Source organism: Oncorhynchus kisutch, linkage group LG27, assembly GCF_002021735.2.
Source record: "Oncorhynchus kisutch isolate 150728-3 linkage group LG27, Okis_V2, whole genome shotgun sequence".
Taxonomy (NCBI): Eukaryota; Metazoa; Chordata; class Actinopteri; order Salmoniformes; family Salmonidae; genus Oncorhynchus; species Oncorhynchus kisutch.
Window position 1 is genome coordinate 12,502,453 of NC_034200.2, and position 25,568 is coordinate 12,528,020.

The following is a 25,568-nucleotide window of genomic DNA, read 5'->3' on the forward strand; positions in this document are numbered from 1 at the left end:
TTGAAGAACTTCGGATGTTTTCACTCAGGAGACTCCCAGTTAGATAGCAAATGTTCCTTTTTTCCAAAAATATTATTTTTGTAGGCGAAATAGCTCCCGTTTGTTCATCATGCTTGGCTGAGAAATCGACTGGAAAATGCTACCACTACAACTCCGAACTTTTTTCCAAATTAGCTCCATAATATCGACAGAAACATAAGCCATTTTGCCACAACTTTGGAAGCATGCTTGGGATCATTGTCCATTTGCAACCAAGCTTTAACTTCCTGACTGATGTCTTCAGATGTTGCTTCAATATATTGACATAATTGTCCTGCCTCATGATGCCATATATTTTGTGAAGTGCACCAGTCCCTCCTGCAGCAAATCACCCCACAACATGATGCTGCCACCCCTGTGCTTCACGGTTGGGATGGTGTTCTTTGGCTTGCAAGCCTCACCCTTTTTCCTCGAAACATAACGATGGTCATTATGGCCAAACAATTCTATTTTTGTTTCATCAGATCAGAGGACATTTCGCCAAAGTATGATCTTTGTCCCCATGTGCAGTTGAAAACTGTAGTCTGGCTTTTTTATGGCTGTTTTGGAGCAGTGGCTTCCTCCTTGCCGAGCGGCCTTTCAGGTTATGTCGATATAGGACTCATTTTACTGTGGATATAGATACTTTTGTACCTGTTTCCTCCAGCATCTTCACAAGGTCCTTTGCTGTTGTTTTGGAATTGATTTGCACTTTTCGCACCAAAGTACGTTCATCTCTAGCAGACAGAACGCGTCTCCTTCCTGAGCGGTATGATGGCTGTGTGGTCCCATGGTGTTTGTACATACTATTGTTTGTACAGATGAACGTGGTACCTTCAGGTGTTTGGGAATTGCTCCCAAGGATGAACCAGCCTTGTGCTGACAAGACAACGCAGGAGTGGCTTCGGAACAAGTCTCTGAACGTCCTTGAGTAGCCCAGCCAGAGCCTGGACTTGAACCCGATCGAACATCTCTAGAGAGACCTGAAAAATCTGTACTACTATGCTCCCCATCCAACCTGACAGAGCTTGAGAGGATCTGCAGAGAAGAATGGGAGAAACCCCTCAAATACAGGTGTGCCAAGCTTGTAGCGTCATACCCAAGAAGACTTGAGGCTGTAATCACTGCTAAAGATGCTTCAACAAAGTACTGAGTAAATGGTCTGAATACTTATGTAAATGTCGATTTTTTTCGTTTTAAATTTGCAATACATTTGCAAAATGTTTATAAAAACCTATTTCTGCTTTGTCATTATGGCGTATTGTGTGTAGATTGATGGGGGCGGGGGGGGGGTAGAATAATGCTGTAATGTAGCAAAATGTGGAAAAACCACAATTTAAACATATTAAAGTATGATATGGGAGAACGGCTGAGAATGGTTGAGTTGATGAGCAAGGAGAAGTGAACAATGCATAATTGTGTAATCATTAATGGTCAATGAAGAACAGGGCGGGCCATTCTATTGTATTGATCTATTTGAATTATAATCTCAATATTGTATATCGGTCCACTGAATCCAAGCAGTCTTATCAGTCGACTCTGGCCTACTTGGAGTGCACATTGAGTGTGCGTAATTTACAATGGCAAGAAGACAAAGACAAATGGATGCACATGCTCTATTAGCGTTGCTACAAAATCTGAATGAAAATGATTCCGATGGTGAGGTACACATTAATCTTGACATCTCTGATAACTATTCTTCTGATTCTGAGCCTGAGCCTGAGCCTACACTTCAAAGGCCTAAGAGCAAAAGTGGCGGTGCTCACTGAGCAGGGGCGCAGTGAGACAGGAGAGTGGAAGGGATGGCACTGTTTGAATAATAAAGCCGGTGACAATGCTATGGGCAGATTATCATCACAGAATGTATCCCTGAGAGAGCAGGCCCAACATATCAAGCAAAAAAACAACATCAGCAACGCACTCACCAACTTTCGTTGTTAATGTGACATCCGACACGCGTCTTGCTGACGGTGCGTCTGCGTGGTTGGGGTATTTTATTTTGTAGCTGTATAAGAAGCTGTTATCACGTTCCAACGCGTATGTGTTCTGTTTCATAGTTATACCAAAGCACTCCACGAATAAAATTGATTGAATTTGTTTTATTTTATGTTTACTTTTTACTTAGCCTGTAGTAACATAAACTAAAGAAAATGCTATTGTGTTATTTGAAATATATTTTTTATTCGTATTCTAATGTTACATAAGACCTTAAGAAACACAAATAAAATATTATTTTGGCGATAGCATATATGAAATGTATTTATTACACTGTTAGAACATGGCATTTTTAACCTTTTAAATACATTTGTTGGGGTGATTCATGTAGTAGTTCCACACAACTTGAGTGGTTAGCCTACAGGTTGATTTCTGGTGTTTCCAGGACATTTCTGCCACTTTAGGCTGGTCGCTTATGAAATATCATGGAATATCGTGGAAGGCTGGTCCACTACTCACAAATACACAATACAATCGTTTTTACTATATATGGCAAAAAAATTCAACAGTAATATCACCTTTCAAAAACCTGATTCTGTTTTGGTGGCCATATTGGATTATGTAGAAAAATAAAATAATAAGAATGTTTTGGCCACCCCTTCTAATATCAATTTAAACATCCCAAAGAGCATCTCTACCAAATGCTATGCTTGTATCCGCCTCCATATAGTTTCATTTTTTTTTTAATTGAGCTAAGGCCCCGGACTAAAGGGGGAGGTGATTCTTTAGGAGGCGGACACCGGAGGTGGGAGCGCAACTAAACTTCGGTGCTCCTCAATGATTATTAGAAGTAACTTAGAAATTGCTCAACAGTCAACAACGAAAGTCACAGGGTGAGTGAGCAGAATTACACGGGAACGAAATAAAAGCCAAACCCTTGCAGTTAACTTAAATGCAATCGTCACATCTCATTTGAATTTATCAGCACAATATATCGGTAAATATTTCGAATCATCTCTCAACTGATGGTTAACTAACTATTGAACTCCGCTTCGCTTTCTAGTTCAATTTACGAGAATTTAACGCGACTGCAGCTGCAACTTCGCCACTCTTTACTTGTTTATTTGGAAAATCATTTAAGTAAGTAGCCTATAAATGCAACGCTGTTTAATTTATGAGAAGACAATGGCACCAGAAACAAGGAACGGAGGAAGTTCTTCCCTGAATAACAACAACAGTAAAGACAACAGCAGGAAAACCTTCCTGGTCGGTGTGGATCTCTTCTGCTTGTTTTTAGGTGAGTGTTTCTGGACTTTTCATTCTGTAGATAGGACAAGAAATTAGGCTATATTATTAGGTCACATTGTCTGACACTGCAGTACATTTTTCTTATATAAATAGGCCACAGTTTTACATTTGCATAAAATGTATTATTTTATTCATGTTGATTAACCCAGCATCATAATGTTATATGACTTGTTGGTTTATTTATTATCTTGGATGAGCTAGAGTGTTATGCTATCATTAGGTCAAGGGCAGAAACTACTCATGCAAATGTCCGTCTAACAATAATAATAATTAATCCATACAATCCAATATCAGAGCAATGTCAGTCAACATAAAGATGATTCCAAGGTTTGTTTAATTTCCTTTTACATTTCTTTGTTTTCTTCTTTTTAATTGTCATTTTCTGTTGACTCCTTGTTCCATTTCCCCGTAGTCCATTTTTAATACAAGACAGCAAAAATAGTTGAAAAGATGTTCCTCCTCAGAAAGACAAGGATTTATCATGACTATATTTTTTGCCAGAGTTCCCAGTGAAACCCCCACGCCCACAGTACAGCAATATATTCTGCTGGCAAAGGGGGAAAAGCCAATTGATCAATTGCTCCAAGAGGGCTATATTTCTTTGGTGTCTGCCCATTCCTGTTGCCCTCATTTGGCCTGTTTTAATATTTTCCATAATGTCTCACATCCCACACTGGCAATCAAGCCAGGAATTCTCTTGAAGTGACATCTGGCATAATATATTTGGTGTGTGTGTGTGTGCGTGTGCGTGTGCGTGCGTGCGTGCGTGTGCGTGCGTATGTGTGTGTGTGTGTGTGTGTGTGTGTGTGTGCGTGTGTGTGTGCGTGCGTGCGTGCGTGTGTGTGTGTGTGTAATTCAAAGAAAGTGGTGAGAAGGTCAGCCATATGTTCAGCTAATGTACTGAGTACCATCTCTCTCTCTCTCTGTCTCTCTCTCCCTCTGTCTCTCGCTCTGTCTCTCTCTGTCTCTCTCTGTCTCTCTCTTTCTGTCTCTCTCTTTCTGTCTCTCTCTTTCTGTCTCTCTCTTTCTGTCTCTCTCTCTCTATTTCTCTATTTCTGTTCCTCTTACTCTTTGACTGAGCTTAGAGTGAGTGATTCCTCACCAGACTCAGAAACACTAGGGCGGTGAACTGTCAAATAGTTTCGAAAGGTGACTGAATCAGTCATTCCAAGAAAGACATCAAAGTCAAAGACCCTAATAAGTATTCTGGTCCAAGGTCTAATAGTCTTTGGTCTGCTGGTGACTTAACACAAGTACATTATATAGTGTGATGATATACAGCAGTGGTTCCCAAACTTTTTATAGTCACGGATCCCTTCAAACATTCAACCTCCAGCTGCGTACCCCCTCTAGCACCAGGGTCAGCGCACTCTGATATGTTGTTTTTTGCCATCATTGTGAGCCTGCCACACACACGCTATACGATACATTTATTAAACATAAGAATGAGTGTGAGTTTTTGTCACAGTTTTTGTCACGGCTCATGGTAAGTGACAAAGAGCTCTTATAGGACCATGCACAAATAATAATTTAATAATAATCAATAATCTTGCACTTTATTTATTGGTAAGTGGACTGGAGGCAGGGCATGAACGGGATAATGAATCCAGTTGTTAATGTCGTCCGTTTCGGGAAGGTATCTGCGTAATTGCGCACCCAGCTCACTCAGGTGCTTCACTATATCACATTTGACATTGTCCTTAAGCTTGAGTTAATTTGTACACAAACAATCATACAATAATGGAAAGACCTGTGTGTTGTCCTTGTTAATGCAGACAGAGAAGAACATCTTAATCATAGCCTCAATTTTGTCCCGCACATTGAATATAGTTGCGGAGAGTCCCTGTAATCCTAGATTCAGATCATTCAGGCAAGAAAAAAACTCACCCAGATAGGCCAGTCATGTGAGAAACTCGTCATCGTGCAAACGGTCAGACAAGTGAAAATTATTGGCGGAAAATAAAACTTTATGCTCGTCTCTCAATTACAAAAATGTGTCAATACTTTGCCCCTTGATAACCAGTGCACTTCTTCTGTATGTTGTAAAAGCATTACAATTGTATAATGCAGAAAATACACGAGAGTTCAGGGGCCTTGCTTTAACAAAGTTAACCATTTTCACTGTAGTGTTCAAAACGTCTTTCAAGCTGTCAGGTATTCCCTTGGCAGCAAGAGCCTCTCGGTGGATGTTGCAGTGTACCCAAATGGCATCGGGAGCAACTGCTTGCACGCGCGTTACCACTCCACTATGTCTCCCTGTCATGGCTTTTGCGCCATCAGTACAGATACCAACACATCTTGACCACCAAAGTCCATTTGATGTCACAAAGCTGTCCAGTACTTTACAAATATCCCCACCTGTCGTCCTGGTTTCCAGTGGTTTGCAGAAGAGGATTGTCTTCCTTAATTGACCCCCCCCCCCATAAACATAACGGACATAAGGTAGGAGCTGTGCCAGGCCCGCCACATCTGTTGACTCAAATTCACTCAAGAATTCACTGGCTTGTATGCGAAGCAGTACTTGTTTCAAAACGTCTCCTGCCATTTCACTGATGCGTCGTGAAACAGTGTTGTTTGATGAAGGCATTGTCTGTATAGTTTTTTGGGCCTTTTCCCCCAGCATTGTCCCAGCCATATCCGTGGCAGCAGGAATAATTAAGTCCTCCACAATAGTATGGGGCTTGCCTGTCCTAGCCACTCGGAAGCTCACCATATAAAACGCTTCTAGCCACTTCTTATTAATGGTATCTGTTGGTTTTATACATGCCTTACTACTCGAAAGTCGTCTTAATTCTTGCTCTAAAAACTCCTGTGGCTTATTTTTCAAATTGACATGTTTTGTTTCAGAATGTCTGTGCAAGAGTGAGAGAGTGAGTGTTTCATTGAGTTGTGAGATAGTACTTTTGCACATATAACACACTGTGGCTGAGGAAAGTCAGTACTCCCATATATAAGTGAACCCCAAATCAATGTAGCCCAAATAAAATAAAATTTTATTAGTCACATGCGCCGAATACAACAGTTCACCTTACAGTGAAATGCTTACATATGAGCCCCCAACCAACAATGCAGTTTCAAAAAATATGGATGAGAATAAGAGATAAATGTAATGCGTAATTAAAGAGCAACAGTAAAACAACAATATCGAGACTATATACAGGGATGTACCGGCACAGAGTCAATGTGCAGGGGCACTGGTTAGTTGAGGTAGTATGTAAATGAGGGAGAGTTATTGAGAGTACCAGCGGTGTAAAGAGGGGGCAAATCAAATAGTCTCGGTAGCCATTTGATCAGATGTTCAGGATTCTAATGGCTTGGGGGTAGAAGCTGTCTAGTAGCCTCTTGGACCTAGACTTGGCACTCCGGTACCGCTTGCCGTGCGGTAGCAGAGAGAACAGTCTATGACTAGGGCGGCTGGAGTCTTTGACAATTTTTAGGGCCTTCCTCTGACACCGCCTGGTATAGAGGTCCTGGATGGCAGGAAGCTTGGCCCCAGTGATGTACTGGGCCGTTCGCACTACCCTCTGTAGTGCCTTGCAGTCGGAGACCGAGCAATTGCCATACCAGGCAGTGATGCAACCAACCATGCTCTCGATGGTGCAGCTGTAGAACCTTTTGAGGATCTGAGGACCCATGCCAAATCTTTTCAGTCTCCCGAGGGGGAATAGGTTTTGTTGTGCTCTTCACGGCTGTCTTGGTGTGCTTGGACCATGTTAGTTTGTTGGTGATGTGAGCCATGACCAGCCTTTCAAAGCACTTCATGGCTACAGACGTGAGTGCTACGGGTCAGTAGTCATTTTGGCAGGTTACCTTAGTGTTCTTGTGCACAGCCACTATGGTGGTCTGCTTGAAACATGATGGTATTACAAACTCGGACAGGGAGAGGTTGAAAATGTCAGTGAAGACACTTGCCAGTTGATCAGCGCATGCTCTCAGTTCACGTCCTGGTAATCCATCTGGCCCGCCAGCCTTCCAATTGTTGACCTGTTTAAAGGTCTTACTCACATTGGCTGCGGAGAGCGTGATCACACAGTCTTCCGGAACAGCTGCTGCTCTCATGCATGTTTCAGTGTTATTTGCCTCGAAGCGAGCATAGAACTAGTTTAGCTCGTCTGGTAGGCTCGTGTCACTGGTGAGCTCTCGGCTGTGCTTCCCTTTGTAGTCTGTAATGGTTTGCAAGCCCTGCCACATCCGACGAGTGTCAGAGCCTGTGTAGTACGATTCGATCTTAGTTCTTATCATATTTGCCTCCAAAGTCCCTGTCTGTTGTTCGGTGCTTTCCCGGGTAAGGGTGCAGTAGCTCTTCGGCTGCATCATATTCACAACTGTCAGTGACCATGCTAGCTGGGCTAACAACAAATGTACAAATTACTGATGCTAGCATTGGATGTGCTCGTGGAAGCAGAACAACTTGTGTCGTCAACAGGTGAAGGTGTAGTACTGCTGGTAGTAGCAGTGTCTCTATGTACGCAGGCCTTACTTTTTTTAACCATTCATCAATTTTCGAGCAAATGGAATGAGCAGCAGCTACGTTTGGCTACATATGGACTGTTAGTGGAATTCCCGCGAGAGAGTAACTGTTAATATGATTGGATGTTATTTATTTGACTTGGCTATCTGTATTTGGCATTGTGTTGTTATTTTGCTGAACACTGGATGTTTAAATTTTGGTTTTGGCAGTGAAACGAGGCTACTCAGGCGATAAATAAACTCACCCAAATGTATTGCCCCGGAGAAAAAAAAGTCAGATAAGAACAAAATTCTTATTATAATGACAGCATACTTGTAGAGCCCCCCTCAGCCAAAACCTTCCCTTAACCCGGACGACACTGGGCCAATTGTGCGCCGCCCTATGGGACTCCCGATCACGGCTGGTTGTGATACAGCCCGGGATCGAACCCGGTCTGTAGTGACACCTCTAGCACTGCAATGTCGTGCCTTCGACTGCTGCGTCACTCAGCAGGCCCCCCACACATACACCGCCTTAGTGTATGTGACAAATAAATAAGAACGTGATATGATTTTGTATGCATTTCAGAGATCAGTCATTTTTTTTATCCCTTGACGGTTTGAAAGTATTCATCCTTTGACCTGTTGAAATGTATAATACATGAAGGTGGAAAAGAGGTGGAATTTACTAGTCTGGGGTAAAGACGTATGTATTCAAGTTCCACAGGGTCACTGACTTGAGTTGACTGTGTCCAATGGGACATATATGGCCACTTCTTACCCCACAACTGTTTGTTTAAAATAGTCTCTGATAAGGTTATCACGGGTCAGTAGAGGTTCTGTCAACAAACTTCTCCGTCTCTCTATTGCCCTGCAAATGCATAAATATATCATTTTTTTCTTACGAGGCGGAGGGTAAGTTTTGCCCACTCTGTGTTTGTACCTGCCCACAGAAAATGCCTGTCAACAAACCAACAGTGTATAGCTGTCTAAAGATGTGGTTTGAGGGGAGAGACCGCAAGGAGGAAATGGTGGAAGCACACTTGCAATTACTGGCCAAGCCAGCTTCCATTTTCACTGTGACTCTGACTGGAGTTCCAGCATCTCTAGACCAGAAGGACTTTCCTTCTCAGCTTACAATCAGGGCCCATATTAATGAAGTGTCTGAGAGTACAAGTGCTGATATAAGATCAGTTTTGCCTTTTAGATGATAATGAATAAGATTATACGGAAAGGAGGTACCTGATCCTAGATCAGCACTCCTACTCTGAGACAGTTTACAATTACAGACCCAGATCTCAGTAGCCTATCCAGAGTTTTATATTTAGATCTCAATATCTCAATAAGGTGCTGGCCTGGTCCCATACTGTATGTGCTGTAACCAACACTTTTATTGTTGTCGTATTATTGTAATACCAATAAAAGAGTTGGCTACAGCACATACATACACTATAGGACCAGGCCGGAGTCCAGACCTGCTCTCAGTGTTTGCACATCCCAAGACTATCTTAGCCAAAATAGCATTAGTTTAAACAGGCAGGACTTTAGGTAACAATTCATAATTCTATTCATTAACAAGTATAATTTATAAAGCATTTGTAAAGTATTTATAATGGCTTATTCATCCAAAATGATTGTAAAGTTAGCCAAGTGCCTCAACTCCACAATGAGAGTTTTTTTGGTCGTTTGAGTCGCAATTTTTTTCTTTAACTTTTTTTTAATCCAGCCGAGTCAATTAAGAACAAATTCTTATTTACAATGATGGCCTGTCATCCCATACAAAAAAAAGGTATTCAAATACAACCACTGACTGTTTCTATGTTGAGATTCAATTGGCACATCGTAGAGCATCTTCGAGCAACAGCAATGAGGAAACAGTCTGTAGTTGTATATAATTAACGTTTCATCAAAAAGTATTGATTTCAATAAACAAAGACAGGCACGCAACAACAAAGGACAAACATAGGTACATGGTAAGGATTTAAGAATGGCAATCTTTTAAGTATCGACTGCATAGCGACTCGAAGGAGTCAGAGGTGATTTTTCTTTTAAATCTAGTCTGCGCTCAAAAACATGGATGAAATCATTGTAGAGTTGAGGTACTTGGCTATTATAAAATGTAACCAAACTTTAGATTTATTCCCTGTAGATTGAACTGAATCAACCGTGTTTTGGCCAACACTGGCCCAGTACTCTCCAGCCCAGTGCAAGGATGAACCCTGGGTTAAGTGTGTAGCTAAATGGGGTTAGTTGAGCAGTAAGTCGTTACATTTTCTAATCACCATATAATGTCCCCATTTGCTACTGCCTGGCTGTAGCTCATCAGAAAGCTCAAGGGGGCTTAATCAGCTATAGCGTGACTGTTAAACATCACTAACTATTCAATGAGACAAATGGGGGAGAAAAACACTTTTACAGGGATTTATATTTAGGCTTTTCATTGTTTTATTTAATCGGTAACATGTTGAGACTACATGAAGCTCAGATTCTTTAAGCATTTCACCAATATTTTTGGCAAACCGCAATTCAACGCAAATGTGATCTTTTCCCCTCTTCTCCTCTCTCAGTAGCCAGTGGAACTAGGAGAGCATAGGAATAGGGTTTGGCAACCGCACCACGACCAGACAGACAGACAGGGAGTAGTTTGTGTGGGGGCTCTTGACTGCCATGCACGCAAGGATACAAGTAAAAACACAACTGCATCTGTGTATACAGCGGCACAACTCCCTCACACATGCAGTCTACATTTCTAGGCCAGTGGGAGAGCAATGGTGGAAAATGTGTATCTGTTTATTTTAGCAACAGCAACTGGTGTTATGTGAAATGCCCCAAAATTATGCTGGAATTGAATTCATTCAATGCAAGCTGCCATTTGCCTGTCCCAGACATTGATTGTGGTTTCCATAGTGGAATTGAAGCCCCAAACTGAAACTCTCTAATTAATCCTATGGGCATGCTTAAGAATTGTTATAATCCAATAAGCTCAAGGTAAATGTTTCTCGCTTCCTATTTTTTCCGTGAGAGGAAGCAAAGCAGACAGGTGTTTGAGTACTAACTCATCACTTCGAGGAAGTTGTTTGGTTATACCTTACTGGGGCTTTATAGGGATCGCTACGATGTTATATAAGCCAAATGGGACATTTTGATATTGGTAAAAAAGAAAATCCTACATGCTCATTCATGCCATTTTCAATTCGGGAGTGCTTTATGTTTTCTTTGCGTCAGTGTAGCTAATACATTAGACGTATGCCTCTTGGCTGATTGTTGTTGTTGGCAACTAGTGGGGCACTGGTTTTCCCCTCGCTTGTGCGAAGTGGGAAGGGAAAGGGAGGAAGACGGGAAATCCCAAGATGCCTTGAAGAATGCTGATGCTGCACTGGCTGGTGGCATGGGGTGATTGGAGGGCCTCAGAGGCAAGACAACACAGCTGAATCATGGGAAGAACAGACTTGGTAACATCTTAAATTACTCACTCCATTTTTGTTTCTGTCACCTGTTAGGGGTCAGGACCCGACTGTGGCGTTTCTGTTCCTTAATGAACTCAGAGAGAGCAAGAGAGAGAGAGAGTCAGCCATCTTTTACTTGTATTTAACTTCCTCTCTTTTGTACTCTCCGGCCCGCCTGAGTCTTGGATCTGTTCATGTGCATAAAGGCAGTCAAGGGAGGTCAGAACCCCGGGATGAATGCTTTTCACATTCATAGCAGTGTTGAGCCCAGCGGCCAGGGCCCTCTTTTCTTTCCATTGCCCTACATCAGCAAGCAGCAGCTCTAAGCTGCCAAGCACTGTGCTGTGAGAGGAATGCCTGCTGATTCCCTCCCATCATAAGGGCAATGAAAAAGGCTGACAGACCACAGTTAAGATCGGGCGGTACATAAAGTGTGTTTTCTCTCTACTAGAGCGCTAACACCTCTGAAAACCCCAAGTTTCAAATGGCTTGAATATAAATAGTAAAAACAGTAATGGTAATAATGTGAATACTGTTGAATCTTGGATTTGAGGGAGGGAGGCCAGTGGAGGAGTGGTTAGGGTCTGGTCTGGGGTTCCCATCAGGCAGAGAGACTGGCCTGTAACATGAGCCTCTCCCAGCTGGACTTTCAAAGCCCAGGCAGCTTGGAGCAGGGGAGCAGGGCGAGGGGAGCAGGGGAGCAGGGCGAGGGGAGCCAAACACACTAAGGAGTGTGTTGACATTTGGGTTTGAAGACATCAAACCCCCTGCCTTAGCTCTGCAGTACCCAGTACCCAGGCCAGCACCCCCAGTTTGACCTCTTCCTCCCAACCCTCACGCCATCCTCAGCCTTTACCCAGAGAGAAAAGGGGGTAGGGATGGATCGGAGAGAGAGAGAGAGAGAGAGAGAGAGAGAGAGAGAGAGAGAGAGGAGAGAGAGAGGAGAGAGAGAGAGAGAGAGAGAGAGAGAGAGAGAAAAGAGAGAGAGAGAGGAGAGAGGAGAGAGAGAGAGAGAGAGAGAGAGAGAGAGAGAGAGAGAAGAGAGAGAGAGAGAGAGAGAGGAGAGAGGAGAGAGAGAGAGAGAGAGAGAGAGAGAAGAGAGAGAGAGAGAGAGAGAGAGGAGAGAGAGAGAGAGAGAGAGAGAGAGAGAGAGAGAGAGAGAGAGAGCAAATGTTTGACTTTCTTTGTATTCATACATTTCAAAATCATTCAAGGGGTTCACTTCAAAGCTTCAAACATCAGTTAAAGGTCCACTTGGATGAGATCGAGAGAGTAAGCTTTCCAATTCTGTCAGGGGGTTGGAGAGTCCTCTCCTGGGTACTATTTTTCCCCTTTATCTGTAAAAGTTCCTCTCCAGTTCGGGGGAAATGACTGGTCCTCTTGGTCTGCGTTATATTTTCTCATGCAATATGTTTGTTGTTATTTTTTTAGACAAGTGGTTTTACCTCTAAAAGTGGTGAAATACACTCATTCGATTGGACAAAAACACCCTTCAGTCACATTTGTCTCAGCCTTCCACATCAGTTATCTGCGATGGATACCATTTAGCCCTTTTAGTACTAGCTGCCCCCGTTTGCTGTTGGTTTTTCATAGTATGATGGACGATACAGATTCTAACAATGACAGATTTTTCCCTTTCTTGGCTGCCAAGTCAGTGCACTTCATTTTGTTTATTCGATTTTTCGCGAGTTGTTGTCATAAAAAGGAAAATCCACCCCAAAAAACAATATATATATATATATATATATATATTCTTTTTCATTTTGGACTGTTGATACAGTCCCAAAATGTAAGGATGTCAGCAGTCGGGTCATTTTTCATCGTCTTGATGATATGGCCAGTGACACTGCTTCTTGAAAGTCCGATATCTTGAAAACTTGACTGCTTACAAAACATTTTGGGACTATATCAACAGTGGACTATTGAAAAAAAGACAAATATAGTTTTTTGAGCAGATATTTTCCCTGTAAAGGTGCTACGCATATGATTAAAAAATTATTTTTGCATTGTGATTTCAGAAAAATGTCCATAATATATCTGCAGTAATAGTGGAATGGTAGTGTTTCACAGTACTACTCACCTATTGATTTCTCCTGCCGGGGTGGCATCTGTTGTCAAAATGGGAAAGCTGTTCTGACTTTGTGGCTGTTTCATCTAGTGGAAAGGGCTCTGTCATATCCTGGTTGCTAAAATTCGGATTCCCTACAGTACACTATTCAGTGCATAAACTAAAAAGGTTAACATTTTAGCAATCAGGAAATGACAGAGCGATTTCCACTAGATAACACAGCCACAAAGTCAGAAACACCATTTTGACAACAGATGCCGCTCCGGCGGAGAAATCAATAGGCGAATATTACAGCCAATCACAACACTGGTGGGTAAGTAATACTGTGAAACACCATCCTTCCACAATTACTGCAGATGTATTATGGACATCAGTGTTGTCTGATGGCAAAAAAATAGAGTCTGTATCACTTCAATGGATATTTGGTAGATTATTTGCTGTAGCCTACATATTTTCCTCAAACTGAAGATGCTACAGGTACATGACCATTTTTGAGCACCGTATCATGATATTACATGAACATGACATGTTATCACCTGAGATTTGTGTGACGAGAGCGTTTGTCAATGTTGTTATGACGAGAACTGCATAACAGTCACCTTCCAGGTAAGTGCCCCAGGTAAGTGTGTGGGTGTGTCTTTCTGTGTTTGTTTCATTGTTCTTGCCAGAGCTGTGTGTGGGTGTTGTGGGTTAACTGCAGCAGTACAGGTTGTGTTTGGGATGTGTGCATGTTTGTATGCCAGTCAGATGATTTGGGCAGATTACAGATTACATGCAGTGATGCTCCTTGCTGTCTTTCTGCACAAGTTTCCCATCACACCCCACCAGGAGGGGCTTGTTTTGTTAAAGACAGCAGCATCAGCCTGTCCTATAAGAACAACCCCTCTGCCCACCACTGTCCTGGTAGTTGTGGGGTTCCCTGTGCCCATCATCTCCGTAAATCTTTAGCATGGTTTAGCAGCAGGAGGGACAGGAAACGCATCACTCTGATTCACTCCATCCAGGGATTCACTGAATGTGGCTTTTATGCCGAGGCCACCTCACAAATGTTGCAGTTGGTGATCTACATTCAATTGATTGCGTTCATGAACCTAGGAGTAGTATGGGATTAGCCTTGGTGTCGGTCTGGCTATAAACATTTTCCAAACATGTTGGTATGACATCCACAAAGGAGTTGAAACAGACAGGCACCAAGGCTAGTATACAAACCCTATTGGTACAAAATGAACTCCTACTCGACTCATCAATACTGAATTGAGACCTAAACCACTATTTCCTAGTAATTGGTTTTAGGTTGAGAACTATCTGAGTGAAGACAACAAGTCTGGAAAGATGCGAGTGAAAAGTGAGACCCCCATGTTCCCTGTCCAGCCATCGCTGTGCCGTCTACCTGTGGACACTCATTTAGGAGCACCTTATTGACCTTCTCTCCTCTCTCTCTCTCTCTCTCTCTCTTCATCTATCCATCTCCCTCTCTCTCTCTGCCTCACCACTGCTGTGTGTACATAGCCGGCCTGCCTTTCCTGATCATAGAAACTAGTGCTGTACAGCCCTACCGCCGAGGCTTTTACTGCAACGATGAGTCCATCAAGTACCCGGCCAAACACGGAGACACCATAAGCGACGCTGTGCTTTCTGCTGCTGGCATTCTCATCACCATCCTTTCTGTAAGTCACTATACCTCACTGATTAGTCCCAGATCAGTTTATGCTGTCTTGCCAACTCATATGTATATGAGTTGCCATAGGAGTTGGCAAGCCAGCACAAACAGATCTGTGACTTAGGCTATTTTCATCTCACTTTCCACCTCAGCAATGTGCAGCACCATCAACACTTACTGTACTGTGTGTCGACTAAATTATACAGCACGCTGCCCTCTGTCCTGGTAGTTGTGGGGTTCCCACTGGGCGTCATTTCAACGTGGACATTTGGGTGATATTTGGTTGAGACGTTGATCAGTGAGATTTTATTCACCCACTGAAAAAGACAGCCAGAAGTTTGTTGAATTCCCAATGTGTTATCACTATGCTATTAACCATACATACTATACTATACATACATACTATACATACATACTATACTATACATACATGCTATACACATTTTACAGACACAATCTATTTTGCAATAGTTATATTTTGTTTGTTTTTAGTCCTTCCTCTGTTTCTGATGTCCATTCCAGTTTGATTTCTATTTGTAACTGTGCTATATCACAACATTTCTGAACCTATATACATTTTACAGACCCCATATGTTTTACATTTGTTATCTTGTTTGTTATTAGTCCCACCCTTCAGCTCCATTCAACCCCTCCCATCTATATCTTAACACCATCCATTCCCACCCTTCAGCTCCATTCAACCCCTCCCATCTATATCTTAACACCATCCAGTCCCACCCTTCAGCTCCATTCAACCCCTCCCATCTATATCTTAACACCATCCAGTCCCACCCTTCAGCTCCATTCAACCCCTCCCATCTATATCTTAACACCATCCATTCCCACCCTTCAGCTCCATTCAACCCCTCCCATCTATATCTTAACACCATCCAGTCCCACCCTTCAGCTCCATTCAACCCCTCCCATCTATATCTTAACACCATCCAGTCCCACCCTTCAGCTCCATTCAACCCCTCCCATCTATATCTTAACACCATCCAGTCCCACCCTTCAGCTCCATTCAACCCCTCCCATCTATATCTTAACACCATCCAGTCCCACCCTTCAGCTCCATTCAACCCCTCCCATCTATATCTTAACACCATCCAGTCCCACCCTTCAGCTCCATTCAACCCCTCCCATCTATATCTTAACACCATCCATTCCCACCCTTCAGCTCCATTCAACCCCTCCCATCTATATCTTAACACCATCCAGTCCCACCCTTCAGCTCCATTCAACCCCTCCCATCTATATCTTAACACCATCCAGTCCCACCCTTCAGCTCCATTCAACCCCTCCCATCTATATCTTAACACCATCCAGTCCCACCCTTCAGCTCCATTCAACCCCTCCCATCTATATCTTAACACCATCCAGTCCCACCCTTCAGCTCCATTCAACCCCTCCCATCTATATCTTAACACCATCCAGTCCCACCCTTCAGCTCCATTCAACCCCTCCCATCTATATCTTAACACCATCCAGTCCCACCCTTCAGCTCCATTCAACCCCTCCCATCTATATCTTAACACCATCCAGTCCCACCCTTCAGCTCCATTCAACCCCTCCCATCTATATCTTAACACCATCCAGTCCCACCCTTCAGCTCCATTCAACCCCTCCCATCTATATCTTAACACCATCCAGTCCCACCCTTCAGCTCCATTCAACCCCTCCCATCTATATCTTAACACCATCCAGTCCCACCCTTCAGCTCCATTCAACCCCTCCCATCTATATCTTAACACCATCCAGTCCCACCCTTCAGCTCCATTCAACCCCTCCCATCTATATCTTAACACCATCCAGTCCCACCCTTCAGCTCCATTCAACCCCTCCCATCTATATCTTAACACCATCCAGTCCCACCCTTCAGCTCCATTCAACCCCTCCCATCTATATCTTAACACCATCCAGTCCCACCCTTCAGCTCCATTCAACCCCTCCCATCTATATCTTAACACCATCCAGTCCCACCCTTCAGCTCCATTCAACCCCTCCCATCTATATCTTAACACCATCCATTTTGGATTTATATTTGGATTTGGATTTATATTTATATTTGCCAAATATTTGCCAAATTTTCAAAATCTAAGTTAACTAAACTAAATAAAGTGATTTGATTTAGTCCTATTCTTTGACTTAGATTTTTGGTTGAGATGGAGACGGAAAAGACAACATATCAATTGTACATTTCTTGAGAACCTGGAACTAAAGCCAGACTAAGTCAGTGCAACCAAATATCTTTTGTGCCATTGCACACCAAACACAATTCAATATCGCTTTTGCAATACAGTAAATAGCTTATTAACTTGTAGATAAGTTAACAAATGACATGTTTGATTGTTAGCTCCAACTAAACCCAAAATAATAGTTAAAGAATAGGATTAAAGTGCCTGAGATGAAACTATCCAACCAATAGATACATCTCCTTTAAATGTTGAGATTGGGTTGCATTGTCAACCAAACACAATTCAATATGACTTTTGTCAACATAAAGCCAACACATCAAGGAAGCCAATATATGAATTATTGACTTGACGATTACAAACACTGTAATTCACAGGGCTAGAAATGTGGTGGATGGCACAGGAGAAGAGCTATAGGTCCATTTTTCTTCTTCTGAATGTGACGCTAAATTCCATGTTCCCCCATAGACCAAGGGTCTTAAAATAAATCTCTGCAACAAGAAAAAAAAATACTCTGGGAGTGTTGGGGTTAACATTTTATAATTGTATCATTTGTGTGACGACTAGACATTTATGAGACAAGGCACGAGACAACCTCTTCCCCAACTTTGAATATCTCTGAGGTTACACCTTTAACAGTTACACAAAGTTAATACAAAGCCGTTTCATTCATTCACATAGTTGATATAGTCTCAGTTCTTACACAATGAGAAACAGATGTGTTCTTTCTCTCCCATGAAGCAGCTGGGTTGGATCAACCAGGCTCTAAAGGGCTCCATGGTGGCGAGAGAGAAATGAAAAAAGAAAAACACACGTTATCAGCTTGTACAATCTCCCTATAGGACTTTCCCCCCAAATGTGTTTTTATCGAAATTAGATGTTTTTCTGCCCTGACAAGAATTTCTCAATGAAACCGAGATGCTAACAAGAAAACACCCAGACATCCCCTTGTGAAATCAGAGCCCTGTGAAAAAAACGAGTCAGCCGGCGCGGTGGAAAACAAACGTGCCCCCAATGTGTGTCTGCTCTGGCACCAAAACATCTGACATGTCGCCTAGCTCAGCGTTTCTCCTGGTTGAAACCAGAAGTGCTGCCCCTGCCCCCCCTCGCTATTCCTCCCTTTCTCTCTCCCTTTTCATTCCCTCTCATTTCTCCTTTGCTCTTTTCCTCCCTCTCACTCTGCCCCTCTCTCTTTGTCTCTCCCCATTGACTACCTCCCTCCCTCCGTCCCTCCCTCCTTCTCTCCCTCCTCTCCCTCACTCTTTTTCTCCCTCCCTCTCTTCACTCTCCCTCCCTCTTCTTCTCACTCCCTCCCTCTATAAAACCTCAAGCTCTTTCTCCTTCTCTCCCCACTCACTCCCTCTCTCCCATTTATCTGTGGCCAGGAGGTGGACTACAGGGGGGTGGGGAAGGGAAAGGCATTCGAGCTTGAACAGCTGTAGTGAGTTATTGGAGTCCGGTCCACGTCCCCCGGCCCTAAGTATGTCCGGCACGTCAATCATCGGTTTTATACGTTTGTTTATTTACCCACTTACTGAAAACCTCTGCATGTGCCTTCCACAACTCACATACTCACTCACCCTCTCACCCTCCCATAGCTACACTGAAAGTTATGCAATTTGTTTTTGATGTTAGTGGTGCTAACCAAGGGTTAGGTCTGGAGTGTTTTTGATTGACCTTTCTCCTCCAAAATAGAGTCAAATATTTGAACGTCCTTGATGTACGGAACTTTTTCCCTCAGCTCATAGTATCGTTGTAATATTACACTCTAATTACTCCTAGTATTGTTATAATATTACACTCTGATTACTCCTAGTATCGTTGCAATATTACACTCTGATTACTCCTAGTATTGTCGCTCTATACTCTCTGATCAGTCTCCGCTGTTTTACTGATGTGTTTAACCGAATTCCAGATATATATTGGAAAACCAGATGTCTGACACTCTATGATACTCTCTCATTACGGAAATGAATAAGCAGTTCAGTTTTGTTGAAACGAGACATAATAACAACAATGAAACAATGAAGTACTGATATTGACTCTGACAGTAATTAGTACGTAACAGTAACAACATGATTTCAGTGGCCATCCTTGTAGATGACATGACTGCTGAGCCATATATACAGTACATATAGAGGTGTGTGTTTCTGCTTCTGTATGACTGTATCCTCTCCTTTATCCCTCTTGCCAGATCATCATCTCTAAGAGATATAGTCATGTCATCTATAAAGATGGCCGCTGTAGACTCCGGTTGAACCAATCCCCATTTGACTGCCACAGTGGCCATCTTTGTGCTGTAGATGACATGACTGTGTCCTCTTCTTGTTCCTTCCCCCATCAGATCATCATTGGTGAGAGCTACATGATCTACTACCTGAACGAGGGCTCTAAGTCCTTCATAGGGAACCCCTACATCTCCGCCCTCTACAAGCAGGTGGGCGTGTTCATCTTTGGCTGCGCCGTCAGTCAATCGTTCACGGACATCGCCAAGGTATCGGTGGGCCGCATGCGACCCCACTTCCTAGACGTGTGTAGGCCCGACTGGTCCGCCATCAACTGTTCTTTGGGCTACATCACAGACTACCAGTGTAATGGACCCGAGAGCAAAGTCCAGGAGGCCAGGTACATTACTCTGAGATTACTCTATTGTGATTGTGAAGCATCTATGTGGTATTTATGAAGACTTTATGAATGCTCTATAAAGAAACGTAGCCTATACGTTATGTTTTGTTTAAAGTGGTACCGGATATTTGATTTCATACAAAGTGAATGCTTTGTTCAATATCCAGGCGGAAGGCTTTGCATTAGTCTTACCTGTGCAGTAATCTTCTAATTGCTATAGTAACAACATTGTATTTCACCTTTTCAGGAAGTCGTTCTTCTCTGGCCATGCATCCTTTTCCATGTACACCATGCTGTATTTGGTGGTGAGTTACTGTTATGTGTCTTAACCTCACACACACAAACACACATGTACACACACTCGAGCTGTCGCCCTGTGTTGATTCATTACCCATCTCTCCCAATCTCCCAGTTCTACCTGCAGTCCAGGTTCACCTGGCGTGGAGCCCGTCTTCTGCGCCCCCTGACACAGTTCACCCTCATCATGATGTCCTTCTACACCGGCCTGTCCCGCGTCTCCGACCACAAGCACCACCCCACCGACGTCCTGGCTGGCTTCGCACAGGGAGCCCTGGTGGCCTACAGCATAGTGAGTATTTGGACTTAGTGTTTACTATGTCCCCATAACTACATAGTACTTTACTGCATATAATGCATAGTATGTACTATAGCTATAATTTACTAGATAGGATGATATAGTACTGCATATACAGTGCATTTGGAAAGTATTCAGACCCCCTTTTTCCACATTTTGTTACGTTACAGCCTTATTTTAAAATGTATTAAATCGTTTTTTCCCCTTCATCAATCTACATCCCATAATGACAAAGTAAAAACAGGTTTTTAGAAATGTTTGGCAGCGATTACAGCCTTGAATCTTCTTGGGTATGACGCTACAAGCTTGGCACAGCTGTATTTGGGGAGTTTCTCCCATTCTTCTCTGCAGATCTTCACAAGCCCTGTCAGGTTGGATGGGGAGCGTCACTACACAGTTATTTTCAGGTCTCTCCAGAGATATTCGATCGGGCTTAAGTCCAGGCTCTGGCTGGGCCACTCAAGGACATTCAGAGACTACTCCCGAATCCACTCCTGCATTGTCTTGGCTGTGTGCTTAGGGTCATTGTCCTGTTGTAAGGTGAACCTTCGCCCCAATCTGAGGTCCTGAGCGCTCTGGAGCAGATTTTCATCACGGATTTCTCTGTGCTTTGCTCCGTTCATCTTTCCCACAATCCTGACTAGTCTCCCTTCCTCAGATCTATGCCTCGACACAATCCTGTCTCTGAGCTCTACGGACATTTCCTTTGACCACATGGCTTCGTTTTTGCTCTGACATGCACTGTCAACTGTGGGACTTTACAGTTGAAGTCGGAAGTTTACATACACTTAGGTTGGAGTCATTAAAACTCATTTTTCAATCACTCCACAAATTTCTTGTTAACAAACTATAGTTTTGGCAAGTCGGTTAGGACATTTACTTTGTGCATGACACAATTGTTGATAGACAGATTATTTCACTTATAATTCACCATATCACAATTCCAGTGGGTCAGAGGTTTACATACACTAAGTTGACTGTGCCTTTAAACAGCGTGGAAAATTCCAGGAAATGATGTCATGGCTTTAGAAGCTTCTGATAATTGACATCAGTTGAGTCAATTGGAGGTGTACCTGTGGATATATTTCAAGGCCTACCTTCAAACTCAGTGTCTCTTTGCTTGACATCATGGGAAAATCAAAAGAAATCAGACAAAACCTCAGAAAATAAATTGTAGACCGCCAAAAGTCTGGTTCAACCTCAGAAAAAAGGTTCATTCTTGGGACCAATTTCCAAACGACTGAAGGTAACACGTTCATCTGTACAAACAATAGTACGCAAGTATAAACACCATGGGACCACGCAGCCGTCATACCACTTAGGAAGGGGACGCATTCTGTCTCCTAAAGATGAACGTACTTTTGGTCGAAAAGTGCAAATCAATCCCAGAACAACAGCAAAGGACCTTGTGAAGATGCTGGAGGAAACAGGTACAAAAGTACTATATCCACAGTAAAGCAAGTCCTATATTGACATAACCTGAAAGGCTGCTCAACAAGGAAGAAGCCACTGCTAGTAAACCGCCATAAAAAAGCCAGACTACGGTTTGCAACTGCACATGGGGGCAAAGATTGTATTTTTTTGAGAAATGTCCTCTTGTTTGATGAAACGAAAATAGAACTGTTTGGCCATAATAACCATCGTTATGTTTGGAGGAAAAAGGGGGATGCTTGCAAGCCAAAGAACACCATCCCAACAGTGAAGCACTGGGGTGGCAGCATCATGTTGTGGGGGTGCTTTGCTGCAGGAGGGACTGGTGCACTTCACAAAGTAGATGACATCATGAGGCAGGACAATTATGTGGATATATTGAAGCAAAATCTCAAGACATCAGTCACGAAGTTAAAGCTTGGTCACAAATGGGTCTTCCAAATGGACAGTGACCCCAAGCATACTTCCAAAGTTTTGGCAAAATGGCTTAAGGACAACAAAGTCAAGGTATTGGAGTGGCCGTCACAAAGCCCTGTCCTCAATCACATAGGAAATTTGTGGGCAGAACTGAAAAAGCGTGTGCGACAAGGAGGCCTAGAAACCTGACTCAGTTACAACAGCTCTGTCAATAGATATGGGCCAAAGTTCACCAAACTTTTTATGGGAAGCTTGTGGAAGGCTACCCGAAACGTTTGACCCAAGTTAAACAATTTAAAGGCAATACTACCAAATACTAATTGAGTGTATGTAAACTTCTGACCCACTGGGAATGTGATGAAAGAAATAAAATCTGAAATAAATCATACTCTCTACTATTATTCTGACATTTTACATTCTTAAAATAAAGTGGTGATCCTAACTGACCTAAGACAGGGAATTTTTACTAGGATTAAATGTCAGGAATTGTGAAAAACTGAGTTTAAATATATTTGGCTAAGGTGTATGTAAACTTCCGACTTCAACTGTATATAGACAGGTGTGTGCCTTTCCAAATGGTGTCCAATCAAGTGATTTTACCACTATAACGACACAGGATGAGACCCAGATGCAGACACAGGAGGCAGATGGTTTAAGTCTCAGAGATGTATTATATACAAGGGGTAGGCAAATGGCAGGTCCTGGACAGGCAGAGATCAGTAATCCTAATAAGAGTCAGGCAGGCGTATAATGGCAGACAGGCTCAGGGTCAGGGCAGGCAAAAACAGGTCGGAACTGGGAAGACTAGATCACAAACTAGAGAGAAGGAAAAACAAGGAAGAACACGCTGGGACGACTTGACGAGACAAGACGAACTGCCAACAGACAGACAGAAAACGCAGGTATAAATACATCGGGGATCATGGAAAATAGGAGACACCTGGTGGGGGGTGGAGACAAGCACAAGACAGGTGAAACAGATCAGGGCGTGACAACCACAGGGGGACTCCAATCAAGTTGTAGAAACATCTCAAGGATGACCAATGGAAATAGGATGCACCTTAGCTCAATTTTGAGTCTCATAGCAAAGGGTCTGAATACTTATGTAAATAAGTTATTTCTGTTTTTAAGTTTTAATACATTTGCAAAGTTGTCTAAAAATCTGTTTTCATTTTGTTATTATGGGGTATTGTGTGTAGATTGATGAGGATTTTTTATTAAATTTAATCAATTTTAGAATAACAAAATATTGTAAAAATCAAGGGGTGTGAATACTTTCCGAATGCACTGTAAAACATGGTGTAGTACTGCATGCGTAATGCAGTTATGCAGTCTGTATCATTAACATGGCTGACCTGTTTTTACTATATCTGTCACGTTTTGACTTTAGTTCCTTTGTTTTGTCTTTGTTTTAGTATGGTCAGGGCGTGAGTTGGGGTGGGCAGTCTATGTTCTTTTTTCTATAATTTGGGATTTCTGTGTTTGGCCTGGTATGGTTCTCAATCAGAGGCAGCTGTCAATCGTTGTCCCTGATTGAGAACCATACTTAGGTAGCCTGGTTTCACCTTTGAGTTGTGGGTGATTGTTTTCTGATGAGTGTTGGTACCTGCATCAGACAGAACTGTTTCAGTTTCGTTCATTCACTTTATTGTTTTTGCTCAGTGTTCATTTATTAAAAAGATGGACGCTTACCACGCTTGCGCATTGGTCCTCCGATCCTTCCTACTACTACTCCTCATCAGAGGAGGAGGAAGACAACCGTTACAATATCATTTATTATTGACAATATTGACCTTTTTTTTCTTCTTCTTTCCTATCCCTCAGGTGTTTTTCGTATCTGACCTGTTCAAGCCCAAAGGCAGAAGTTCAGCTCTACCAGTGACCCCAATAAAGAACCCCAACAACCCCATGGCAGACATCAGAGAGAGGAGCAACCACATCACCATGGCATAGTAGAGACCAGTAGAGTACAGCTACCTGTAGAGCTACCTTCCGCTGTAGGTTTTAAACATCCTTTATTTCAACCTACTGGTCTGTACTGGATGTGTTAAACAACCAGCGAAAGCAGCAAGACTGCCGACCGACATGTCTGCAAGGCACAGAGAAATAATGAGCTATGGAGAACTTACTTTGGAAAGAAGAAGAGAGACACACACACACACACACATGCACACACAAACAACACACACACGCTGTTTGAACAGCCAGCAACATCCATGTTTCTCACCATCTCATCTGACATGTGAATGTGGAAGAGTTTGGGGAGAGAATTCATATTTTGCTTTAATTACCCATGGTCTCTATATCAAACCTGGTGCTTTGCAGATTGACTTTATCTTTATCTGCAGACAAGGAAGTTTCACAGACAGAATCATGAAGGAAGGAGAGAAGGAAACGAACAGCTGTGGAACGTGATAATGTCCGCTTGGCTTTAGGCACCATGGAGACTGGCTAATAATACCATCACACATACTTTGTGCATATGAGATACAAACTCATGAACAGGAACAAATTCCTTGATTACAGGAAGGATGTTTTTTCTTTTATAAATAACCTTCGTTATAAGTTCGAGCTATAGCACTATATCCAAACTCTATATTTTACTTAATTGTCACCACTTGAATGAACTGAATTGAAGCTTTTCTGTAAAGTTTTGTTTTAAAACCAGCTTTTAGGTCTCCTGAAATGTAGTTTGTATAGAAATATATACACTGTAGATGGAGACTGCAGAGAGAGGGATGTGGGCCTCTTTTTGCTGGTTGGGATGAGCCTCCACTGAGCCCTGTAATGAAGTGACTATGTGTGCCAGATGACTGCTGTGTGTGTGTGTGTGTGTGTGTGTGTGTTTTTCATAAGTGCTTCAGGTTAAAGACCGGGAACGTAAGGCTGCTTCAACAGACGTTTATATTAAAAACAGGATTATACTTTCATAGACTAGCGTTGTGATCCATTTTCTAGTGATTCACATAAACTGTGCCAACTTCAGAAAAAAGAACCCCTTCCCTGTGTCACTATAGTATGCTCTGTCCTACCATGTCATTGCAACCAAACAGCATTATCTGTTTTATTTTTGTAATGTAAAGAACATTTTTGTATCAGAGAATTATGTACAATATCAGTTACCTACGTTTTCATGCAATATCCACTATGAATGTTGACGCGTCGATACATGTGTTATTGTGTAAGTGCTGCTAAATAAGCAGGGATTGACAAAAGTCATTCAGTGAAATGACAATTTGTGTTGTGAGTATTCAAACTTCTGTGAAATAGCTTTCAAGAAGACAGCTTTATATTAAAATACCTTTTCATATTTTTGTATTGTCCTTTTTTTTGTATATTGTACAATGAAAATATAAACCATATGGTGTAAATGTATTATAGATGATGTGCTTTGTAATAATAAAAACAAATGATTTGAAACGTT

At 42.4% G+C, this 25,568-nt stretch overlaps 1 protein-coding gene across 1 annotated transcript; it reads left to right on the forward strand.

Annotated features, from left to right (window-relative positions):
- The first annotated feature begins 2,732 nt into the window (after positions 1-2,732).
- On the forward strand, positions 2,733-25,568 carry LOC109872115 (phospholipid phosphatase 3-like). Its single transcript, XM_020463228.2, has 6 exons — positions 2,733-3,250; positions 14,734-14,891; positions 19,421-19,701; positions 19,949-20,006; positions 20,114-20,290; positions 23,969-25,568. The coding sequence occupies exons 1-6, from the start codon at positions 3,109-3,111 to the stop codon at positions 24,095-24,097; spliced, it is 945 nt and encodes a 314-aa protein (XP_020318817.1). The 5' UTR covers positions 2,733-3,108; the 3' UTR covers positions 24,098-25,568.